General features: G+C 33.7%; 1 protein-coding gene across 3 annotated transcripts in view; it reads right to left on the bottom strand.

The window, feature by feature from the left end:
• The window catches only part of SGCZ (sarcoglycan zeta), a gene marked incomplete at both ends in the record, with an annotated part of 440,910 nt that overhangs the window by 42,344 nt on the left and 386,148 nt on the right, over nt 1-12,418 (bottom strand). For 2 of the 3 annotated variants that reach the window (XM_082050805.1, XM_082050806.1), the window contains one exon: nt 8,044-8,166. The exons of the other annotated variant lie outside the window; for it this stretch is intronic. In XM_082050805.1, the coding sequence (XP_081906931.1) occupies nt 8,044-8,166 (123 nt within the window). The remainder of the gene's footprint in view (nt 1-8,043; nt 8,167-12,418) is intronic. 3 annotated transcript variants of the gene reach the window in all.

Genomic DNA, 12,418 nt, shown 5'->3' with positions numbered 1-12,418 from the left:
GTATTTTCAGGTTTTTAGAGTTAGAATTTTACTACAAAATCTGAACTCAATTCATATTCAGTTCCTGCATCAAAACCTTCTGAAAGTTTAGTTCGTGTTTCCCAAACAAGGTGGTTTGGTTTGATTTAAGAGTTACCTCAGATTACTGATAATGGGGCAATTTTCCACTGGGCTTTGATCCTTACATAGGCCATGTGGATTTGCCTGGTATCATGAAATTCAGACCCTTCAAAACTAGAACTACTTTAAATTGCATCTCTGGACTCTGCAAAGTCCTTTAACAGGGAATGAGGGATATTATTTGGAATATGATGTAGATACTGGCAGTTTTTCCTAAAAATATTCATTCTTACATTAGTCACAAATATCCAACAACTTGATCTTGGTGTCAACAGTTTAACCTGAAAAACAGATTCCATCTGGAAGTTAGTCTCTGCATCAGTACTCCCCTGTACCAGATTGAGCAAATAGTCTCTTCACTAACCTTGGGAGGCTGCTGGCTGTGTTCTGCAAAGGAACAGCTGAAACAAGCAGAGAGTCAGCTCAGAAACATAAGTTCTATTTAACAGAATTAAACAGATTACAGCCCAGAAGGGGAGGAAAAGGTTAAAATCTGTCTTCTCTTATAACTGATGTTAACATGAAAAAAGAAAAAAAAAAAAAAAAAAGAAGAAGAAAAGTTGCATATGGAAGAGTCATTCAGAAAGCATGGACTATAGAAAGGCTGACTCTCTAGGTAAAGGATTATTTTCCTCTACATAAACATCAAAAAAGTATAATTTTGCCTTTTTTATTTTTCTTATATTTTTTAATTTTCCTTTGTTTTCTGTTCTCCTGCCTGACTATATACTGACTATACACTGGCTCCTTCTGTGTCTCTGTCTATAGAACAGCCTTGTTGAGTATTTTTCAGTGGAATGGCTGTAAGAAACTGAACATATTTTCCTGAGGTGGCAGAACTGCTTACACATTTTTCTGCTTTTGCCTCTATTACCTTTTCAGAAAAAAAATTTCCATCAAGGCTTCTTTCTCTTAACATACATTCCTGAGACCAATCATTCTGTTCCTCGGCATGTCTTTGTTCAAGTCCCCAAAATCAAAATCTTTCTTTTACAAATGGACTGTTATTATCCTTAGGTCAACGTAGTCCTTCAACAATCTACATAGTCACCTGCAGACTGATGCAAGTACACCCTGCTGGTAATCTGATCTGGCTGCATGCATTCTACCCTTAACTAGAATATATAAATCTATTTGTGCAATGTCCTGGATAAGAAATGTATCTATTGAGTCTCAATACTTCTAGCCTGCCTGTAAAAGTTCCACTTCATAGGCAGCTTTGAGCTCACATATACATGCTTGTAATAAGCTCTATAGGTGTACCTCAAGAATAATTACTCCGTTGCCAAGCAGTTAGACTCCTGCAATAATCTTTTATTTCAATCAGAACTCTCATACAGACAAGTCTGGACATTAAGTGGTTCTCTGAGGTCTAAACCAACTTATCAGAAACCTTATTTATCCTGTACATTTTGGGGCACATATTAATGTAGTCATTATTGAGGAAACACAGAAATTCTATATATGTAATATATTTTTGTTATTGACAGATGATGATAAAATAATTCTGATGGTACTGAGAGTCTGACATATCTACTTAAAGGTATAACGTTTTACTACAACGTCAAATACTGTAGTTTCGCTGTCGTCACATAATTTGGCTGCGCAATCCAGCTTAAAGTGGTTCAGTGCTTCCTTCGTCTCGTGCCACTTCACTCCCCCCATCTGTCCTGAATGACAATCCACCAACTGAACACAGTAATTCCAAGATCTTCCCCATTCATACTGAAATTCCTATTCAGTTTCTGAAGGCACTAGATGCCTACTGTAATAACAACATACATCAAATAATCACTTATTTTTCTACCTTTCAGTTCTTGTTATAAGTATTTTATTTTTACTTTTCCAACCTAATTTGCAATTCACATATATTTCCTCATATTTCTGTCATATTTTCTTTTTATAGCCATAAGCCATATTTCTACTTTATATTTTCATCTTAACTACTCTGGAAGACCTTCCTTTATTTTAATTACCTGCAGATTCACAGTCCTACAGCATCATCTTAAAATCAAAACTGAGGTACTGAGGCATTCCTCTACATGTTAATTCTGGATATAATTAGAATATTATCAGAATATAAGTATGTATCTATCTTCTGATGTTTACTTGATACATCAAGGCTCTCGTCTTTTGTCTATTGAAGAAAATGGCTTTGATCAAAGCCATACTGAATCCACTATAAGTATATACTTGAGCATAATGAAAAAGACACTTGCAGCCCTTCACAGATTTTTTCCTGACACTGTTCTGGTGTCCAAGTAGATCCGACCAACACATGTCCTGTTATTAATCTGAGAATGTTTCCGTTAGAACTGAAGTACGCTGTCTTCTGCTCTTCTCTGACTTTCATCCTCAAAGCTTTTATGCCTCTTCTTTTTGTTTCTTCCACTACGGCTAGCAACCATGTGCAAGCCTTATTACAACTGCAGTTCCCACAATGAGATGTGCTATTGTGCTTGAAATATTGAAACAAAGTGATCTTCAGCTAATTATTTCCTCTCTCACATTACAGATATGGAGTTCCACATATCTGAAAAGTTTTGTATTTCAATAAATTCTGGAAGCAGTTGAACTCCACAGAACTATTAGTAAAAAACTTGGTAAAACATTAACTGATGAGTTTTTAATTAGCTTCTTATTTATTTTTAGAGAAAAAATATTACTGTTAACATACTAATTGTCATTATACCAAGATACAGTTTTATCCAGAAAGAACTTTATGTCCCTTGCCAAAACAGATCATACCACTCAGACATGCAGCAATAAGGGATGAAAGAAAATAAACCAGCAGTTAAGAAACTAATAGGAAACAAAATAAATTAGTTCTCCATAAAGGTGAGAAATATTTTCTAAACAATGTAGATTGGATTATTCAGAAAAAGTGGTACAGCTTATTTGCTGCATCTGAAAAATATAATTGGATTTGACTGCAGAACAGCAATGGCTTCTCATGGAAGACCTATGTGGTTTAATTTGCAAATCCATTTTTACCTTGCCTTTTTCAAAAAATGAGTAATAAAAAACCCACATGTGCAGTTACAACTGATTTAGAAGAAGGTACCTAAACCTGTAACAAATCAAGTTATGCTATTGTTTTTATGGGTCTTGGAAGAAGTGTCAGAGATAAAATCATGGCACACTAACCAAGTCTGAATGAAGTACATAGAAAAGAACAATGTGTAGAAGACAATACGAGCACTAAATTGCAGTCTCTTATCCTTCAAAAAATGATAGAGAGAAACACTATTTTCAAAAAAAAAGCAAGATGTTTGTATAATTTGGATAACATATTGGAAGTTTAACAGAAAGAAAAAATAAGTTTATGATAATGTGCTTTTATCCTTAACTGAGCATCTCCCCCAAATGTCAGAGGAGAAAAAAATCTCAGTTACGTTGTCGAAGAAAGCAGGTATTTTGCTTAGAACCAAGCAGCTGCTAACCACAAGTTAGAGGAAGACAAACTACTAACAGAGAGATTCAGTGCAAGTTTTTATAGAAAGAATTACAACCTTCTTTCATAGCAGTGTCTCAAAAAAAATGTACATTGAGCTAGGCGCAATTAATCTGTTTTCTCAAAAGTACTCTGGCAGGATAAAGCTGAGTATATTCTTGTATATATTCATATATACATATATATGTATATATGAATATATACAAGAATATACTTTTTTTGAGCTTTATATATGTACATATATACATATATATTCATATATTCTTGTACTCTCATGGACAAGTGCAACCAATACAGTGTATTCAAGGTCTGCTACAAGAATATCTTAGAGACATCATACTGCAATTAATATAAATATGAAATAAAAGCATAGGGCAGAAAAAAATTGTATTAGGATTTAAATAACAGAGCTAAAAGTCAAACAGATACTCTTGTTCTGTAACTGCAGAAGGAGGTAAAAAGACTCCACGATTCTATAGATTCTGCCCATGCGTTGCGACAGGTTGAATACAAGGGTTGGAGAAACACTTAACCATGTGCAGAAAGAAACCTGTCAGCCCACCAGAAACTCAGCTCCTTATTCCTGCTTGTTTCCCATCTCTTTGGCAAGATGTTCACTTCATCATGCCTTTTTCTTCCCTCCTTACAAACTCTATGGTATGTGTTAACCTTGGTAGGAAGCATCCCTGCGGAAAGGGGCAACAGTCAGCTGAAATTCTAACAGTTCAGTCTAACAAAGCAAACGTTGAATCTTTTTTCTTCTTTGCTTGAATGACAATGTAGAAAAAAGCTAACACATTTAAAAGAAAAAGCAAAAGTAACGATGGAAAGAAGAATAAGAAGACGAAATTAAATCAGCCACTGCCTAATTTTAAAGTGAGAGTATCTTAATAGGAAAATATATAGCTGCATTACTCTAAAACAAAAAAACTTACCTGGGAAATACATCGATAACTAGAATAGTAGCCTGTTTCTACTATACCTTTCTGCTTGGAATAGGCTGCTATATAAAAAATTTACAAATAAAAATGCTACAAAAATAATCAATGAGAAGCTGTAAACTTACTCTTTCAAGTTTTTATTAATCAATAATTTGTTACACTGCTTTATGATAGATTGCTTTTCAAAGCTGCGCATTACAAAAGTATTCTTCTGAACTGAGAAAAAAATCATACAAAATCAATCCCACCTTGCCATAGTGGTTTATAAATGCCCATGAAGCAAGTCTGCTTTAGAAAATTAATTACCAAAATGCATCCTTTATTGGACACATTCAGAGTGAAGTGTTTCCAAAGAGATGCTATATGCAGCTAAACCAGAAAATAAAACCAGGTTTTCATTGTAGTGACACACGTGAGAGTTTCATCTACAAATACACACAGCTTATTTTTGCTTTTTAATATTTACTTTTTCTTTTCTCTGTTCTTCCATAACTCCTTTCCTATATTCACCTCAAGACATCATGATTATCAAAACACGGGCTTGAGAAAAGTACACAAAAAAAAAACCTTCTGGTTGATGTTTGACATTATGATACCTTGCCAGGTTTCATCAGTCATATCATATTGTACAGAATAATGCAGTCTGACTGAAGCAACTCACAGGGACACATCACCTTTCATGTGTTTGTTGAAGAATTTAAAGATATCACACAATCTTTGGACAGAATTCAAAGATCTACTATGATGAAAGGAAGATTTTATTATTTTATGCTTCCATGAAGAGACAGGATTTTTTTTTTTTAGTTTTTGGGATGTTTTTTAAATATTTTTATTGAGACTGAATGGATCATGCAACTTTTAGTCTCCATTGGGAAATCTATGTTAAATAATTTCAGCTTTAGACTGAAGTGAACAGTAAAGCATAGATGTCTCACTATAGCTTTATTATTTGGCTGCGGGTTAGTACTTATGTTGCAAAAAGGACTTTTAGGGATAAAGAAGTTGGAATATGAGGTTATTCTGTCTAAGTCTTTCAGAAATGCTCATTTATTTAGAAATCTAATACTCTTCCCTTCATTCTGTGGGATAATATTTTTCTTCTCTAACAAAACGACAGAAGTGTTAACCTAAAGTGGGCCCTAGGGATTTAAAGCATAATTTTTTTAAAACTAGCTCTTTATAGCCACATTATAAGATCATTTACTAATGAACTATTATTTCAAGGTAAGATTATTATCCAGACATTAGAAAGAATGATGCCAACTCATTACGTTACTTTTGAATAAACACAAAAGAAGACAATAATTTGCAAGTGATTTTAAAAAGAAAATTACTCTTTCTAATCACAATTGTAAAAATACCTTAACATGTTTTATCTAAAGAAACTTGCCAAAATGTTGGACTTCAGGCTATTCAATGGGACATAATTTGTATTTAACTTCATGAACTAAATGGCAACACTTAGAACCTGAAAAATCCTCAATATGCATATTTTCTTTGTGATATTTAAATGTTGCCTAAATCCTTCTTCTTGTATATATGTGTGTGCATGCACCTAATTAAAGTAAATGTTTTTATTGTTTTAACCCTAAAATAATTTTTCTAGTTTAATGAAATAATTTATTAGAAAATTCAACCCTAACTCTTGCTTATTTTTCATTTTAGCTTCAGAAGGAAAATCAATTACTTGTACAAACAAGTCTAGAAGTGAGATTCTCTTTAGGACTCAACAGGTACACCGTAATCCTTGAAACTCAGATGAATATATCAAAGCTTAATATAAATATACATACAGTCAGGTGTATTTCTAGAATTAAGGAGAGAATCCTGTTCTTTTCACAAAGAACAATCTTACATCCGATGCTAAGCATCACTGAATAAATTTTCATTAGTTGTTCTGCTTTCTATACCAATGATGTCCACAGGTGCTGTGTGAACTCAAGCCACTTTGAAGCTAAAGGCAGTTGAGCAGTGCTTTGCTTTTGAAGTCTGATAAAATAAAAAAAAATTACCATGACATCTACAACTTCTGATTACATTTCTTAAAGTCAGGAAGTCTAATCATCAGTGCCATTTGTAAGATGTTTTATTGTTTAACTTGTGATATATGCTTTGAAATCTCCTGTGTTGGTTGTATGTTTAAGAATAACTTTCTCAGTATTTAATATTCTGACCAAGTTTGAAACTTAGCAGGACTCAGTATGATTCTCTTTTTGCTTCTTCTGTTATTCCAGTTATTGTCTTATTTTTTACCATGGTAGAATTCTTGTACAACCACTATCTGCGAAGAATTACTGCTCACTTAATGAAACACTTACATCTCCCTCTCCTAACTCCAAATTTGGTAAACTAGTACGATTTAGTGCATTATATTGGATACTGCAAGACCACTAAACTGCCTGCTTGTAAAAGCCTTTTCTTTTGGTTTAGCACTGTAAGACTGCTTGGCTAGAGAAGATAGGCAAAGGTCAGACAGCAATGAAAGGGGAATAAAAGTTATCCCACATACACTGGCAAGCAACAATCTTGAGGCTTATAAAAAAAGTTCAGTCATAGCTTGACTCTGGACTTCCTGGTGCTCTTCTAATGCTACATCTGGCATTACACTGAAGTAGAACTCCATAATATATTTTATTAAAGGCTTAAAGTTGCTAGGAATGCATTTCTTAGTTTCAAAGAACAGAAAGGGATATCTTATCATAATCCTCATAAACTAGAACCATCTTATACTTTCTACACAATTGAACTTTCAAACTACTAGACTGATTTCAAACTCTGTAAAGAGGCATTCCCAGGTATAGACGGACCTAAAGCTAAAAACCCTTGACTGGTGAAACAATTCAAGTTTTGTATCTTATTCTAGGCTATGAGTGGATAGCTCAAGTCCAGCCTAAGATCAGGTAAGATTTTATTAAGCAGTCAAAGTTGAAGCATTTATTTAAAACAAACTTAAGTAACCGATTTTTTTTTTTAATAAGCTAACACATTTCCAATATCTAATTAATTACTTATATATATATATATATGTATGTAATGATGACAGTAAAATAACAATGAGAATTATTTTTCTTATTTTATTGAATAAGGTTTCTACTTACTACACTTCAGCTGAGCCTCTTAGGTTAGAGTACCTACCCTTAATTCACATGGAAGTTAGACTTCATACTTTGTATACAGAAAAAACAATGGTCATAGTAAACAACAATAGGTTTTATCATTGTGAAGGGTGTTACCTAAACAAATGGCATAAAAACAATGCTTAGTGTTAATATATAAAAGTCAAAGCACTGTGGTAAGGATACTATGTACAATCATGGGTCCTGCAGAGTTTAAATTCAAATCTGCCTTTAGAGGAATTTATTTTTAGATTATGCAATGTCTTTTGGTTAGTCAAGCAATCACTGATGATAAAAAGAGATTTTCCTCTCCGGTGTACTAAAATTTTTTAGAAGACTGATAGATTAATTATTACTACAAAACAAAACAAAAGGGTTTACATCCATTTTAGAAACCTTATTATTACCATACCTGTTACTTTCAGTCTGTCAGCTCCAATGACAATCTCATCTTCATCTGCAGAAAACAATACTTTTCCACTTTCACTTGCCCTCACTTCAAATCTCTTACACTGGGCCTCCACAGCATCAGCTCCTGAAATCAAGGAAGTTAATGTTTCATCTAAGATATTTTGTAAGAATTAAAGTAATCATCAGCATATGTGGAATATCCAAAATATATCAAATACATGAGTCTTTTATGAAATACTTGGCTTTCTGTGAACCTGGTAGGTAATTTGTATTATAAAACATTATTAAATTAATTTGCAGAGTAACTATTTCACTATTGTGTATCAGGATAGAATTTAATGTAACTAGGAAAGATATCCATTTCAGTGTCACATGTGGAAGCCAACACAAGAATTTAGAACGTACTAAAACTCTGAGATCTTGAAATGCTAATTCAGACAGAGCTTTCTGGGGTTTGCTCAGCTTAAATTGCAGTTTCTTGCCAATGGAAAAAAGATAACATATGAGCCTATTCCATTAAGACCAATAAACCAGCATAGCAGAAAAGTGTGTTTTGATTCAGTTCTACTTCAAACTTGAACAGTGGAATAACAAAATAAAAAACCCCAACAAAACAAACAAAAAAGTTGAACTGAGATATTACATATTCCATATTCTATGAAACAGAACTCTCAAATGTCTCAAGGTTCCAAAACCCTAAAATAATTCTGAAATCAAACAAACCTATGGAATTGTATCTAACAGTGCCATAAAAAAATCTGAAGATACCAAAACTCTGTTAAATTTCCTATGCTTTTTAATTTACAGGTCTTATCCTTATTCTTCAGTGTTTTATCTACAAAACTATTTTTATTTTGTTTTATTGATAAGTGAAAGCAAAACTTAAGTTCTGAAAATGGTGTTGAAAAGCAATGAACTGCATATAGCACAACCAGCTGTAAGGCAATTTACAAGATTTCAGGGAATAATTCTCTGACAATTTTCTCACTGACAAAGATGTTGCACAAGACATGAGGGTACCACCAGTCCCTAGAAGGCAGACATTTCCTAGCAGGAAGTGCATTCATGGTGCTCAGTACCTGGTCCACCTGCACGTGCTGGACTCGTGTGGCATCATCTGAACTGGTGTGCCTGCTGGGCACCCTGCCTGAGTGCTTGCATTTCCTTTGGAAGGAAACTGCAGCAAGGAGGAGGAGGGAGAGCCTTTGAGTCTCACTTCAACCATCAGAGGACAAAAAGCTGACAATCCTTCCTACAACATCTAGATGAAGGTCAGTCAGGACCTGTGCTGTAACAGGTAATAAACTCAGGTAGACTGAGTACATTCTGCTTTACATGAAGCATCATCTGGAGAGCTGATTGTAAATAGGTAATGAGAACTTAAAAAAGTGGACAAACATTTTAGCAGGGCCTGTTGCCACACGACAAGGGGTAGTGGTTTTAAATTAAAAAAAGCTAGATTTAAATAGATACAAGCAAGAAATTTTTTATAATAAGGGTAGTGAAACACTGGAACAGGTTGCCCAGAGAGGTCATAGATGCCCGATCCCTGGAAACATTCAAGGACAGGCTGGATGGGGTTTTGAGCAACCTGACGCAGTTGAAGATGTCCCTGTTCATTGCAGGGGGTTGGACTAGATGACCTTTGAAGGTCCTTTCCAAAGCAAACTATTCTATGATTCTACAAAAAACAAAACATTCATCTAATTAGAACAAAAATAATAAAATACAAACAGTGTTTACTGTTACTGTCCAGGGGACTTGCTTTTTAACAGCAATGGGTTGCAAAGCAAGGAGTCTGTCACTCTGTGCTGCCTGCCTGACAACAGCAGCATCCCGCAGGGACAGGAAAGCGAAGCTGAAAAAGGATGGAAGGATGGACCTGTCCTTGTGACAGGTCAGGAAATAAAAGGTTAATCACAAATAACTTAATACTAACTAGTTTCACCTTTACTTAAGAGCTGATATTGGCATTATAAGTACTGTGTTGATGTCAATTTACACACATGAATGTTGCTCGTTGTGTAAAGAAAAGGGATTAACAGGAAATGTGAGAGAAATCAAAGAGAAAAAAGATATGCCCCATTCTTACTCATTATATATCACTGCAAGTGACAGGCCATGTTTCAATTAACTGCATTTTAAAATCTGTGGTATATTTAAGACAATACAGCTTTTCATAAAGAAAGACTAACAGAATAATGATCTGGAGCTTCCACAAGGAAATGCATATATTTTACAGGTCAGCATTCATGCTTCTTCAGCATCACATTGTATAAAGGCACACCTAGAATTCAGCTAGTCCAAAATATAACTACAGAATATATTTTTATGCTAAAAGAAATGGGCTTTTCCTTTATGTTGCACTCAGGACTTAACAGCGCATCACTTAGTATTACACACTTATTGCTGAAACAGTGGTTAGCGTATTCAAGACACTTGAGAGATTACTAACAAAATATAGTACATTTTAAGTTTGGCTCTTTGATGTAAAACCAGATGTTAAAAGTTAAACTGCCTACAGAGTAATCAAAGCTATCAAACTGTTTCATTACATTTTCATTTCCCAACTGAAATAAGAGTAAGTGGTTACATGTGCAATGTATTAGTGTATTATCTTCTTAGGCGTAATGCAAATTGCTGTGTTCCAAAAACATTCTACATACACATCTCACAAAATGTCTAACTCTTTAATAGTATTACTAACAAAAATGACAAGAGAATCACCTCTCAGAATACCATGCATGAACAGAGCACATCTTTCAAAATTTTTAGCTCAAAATTGTAGAGTAATCACACTATCTGTTATGCTTATTTTCAGTAAATCATATCTGTTTGAATAATGCATACTTCAGTGAAACACACAAGAAAATCTATCTTCCAAATTATCTTTGGAAAGGTAATTTCTACTGTACACATGGCTATCCAAAAATCTGTGCCATTTTATACTAAACTACTAACCTACTTCATACCAGAGATGCAGTCAACTTTTTAATAGCTTTAATCAGGATCAAGGGAAGTCCACGGCAAACTCTCTTGTCACCTTGTGTCCAGAAAATTTTTTTACTTGTAGATTCAGTAATATACTACTTAATAAATTACTAAATTTCTGTGAAATTCCATTCATTTAAAGCATATAGATGAAAAATATACATTTCATATTAATCCACAAATCACATGTAGTGACGGTTTATAACACATCTGTTGCACAGAAGTTGCATAATCAAAACTATCATTAAACAAGCTAAAAATGGTACAAAGCATAAAATAATTCATTTTAGCTATAGTAAAGACGTGTTAAATGAAAACTCTGGGCAGTACATACAATATGGATATAGAAAATTATAGTACTGTAACTCAGATTAACACTAATATAGATTAAATTTCAAGACAAGTCTATTTTGAATTTGTAAGTGTATAGCTTGACTGGTTAAGTAACATCATAATAACAACCATGAAGAATGCATACTTTTAACATTTTACTTTTTAAAGCCTTGTACTACATTATTATTCAGGAAAACAATTTATAACTACTATTTGGAATTATAATAAATACTACCTGTTTTCCAAGGTTTACATATGATTATAAAGATACAACTTCAAAGACGGAAGGAAGGGTAAAAACTCAATTACCAAACATGATTTAATGCTGATCAGTTAAAAATGTCAATTAGTACAATGCTATAAATCATATAAGAGTGTAAACAGTTGTTACTAAGAGATTAGATCAAATTCTCTGTATGTGATAAGTGCATAGACAGTTTGGGTGGGTTTTTTGGGGGCATTACTACAAAGCTGATTGCCGTGGAAATTGCTGCTCACTCTGGGCAGCGTAAAGTGTTTTTTTTCACTGTTTGGAAAGCATGTACAGTCATTACAGCTTACTGGCCAGTTCACATTTCCCCTACCAGCAGATTGAACCTCTTCTGAACAAATTCTGTGATTGTGCATATTTTGCTTTATAATGCACTGTATCATGTTTTCTGCTGTGGGAAAGGATACTCAAGTTTGAGGGTTTTGTTTTTTTTTTTTTTTCTGAGTATTTTCTACAAAGTTTATGCCCCTTCCAATTTTCAATAAAATGATATAATAGAAGTAATAATGCTTATATGATACTTGTGAACATAGGACATGTTGCAGAAAGTCATTACTGTGGAGATAAGACAGACAAAATAAAAGTCATAATTTCCCTAATTGCAACAGTTCCCACACAAACATTAGTTTTTAGAGTTTTAAGAATATCTAATATGACTTATTACTCATTTAGCAAACAAAATACGTTTGGGATGTAACTCTATATTAAGAAGATCATATGTTCTTCCTTTCTTTCTCAGCAGTAATGCGCTCCACTCCCACTGCTATCAAAAACAATAAAA

The sequence above is a fragment of the Streptopelia decaocto genome (assembly GCF_964273445.1).
Source record: "Streptopelia decaocto genome assembly, chromosome: 4".
Taxonomy (NCBI): Eukaryota; Metazoa; Chordata; class Aves; order Columbiformes; family Columbidae; genus Streptopelia; species Streptopelia decaocto.
The sequence above is the reverse complement of the archived record's forward strand: the minus strand, read 5'-3'. Positions and strand labels throughout refer to the sequence as shown.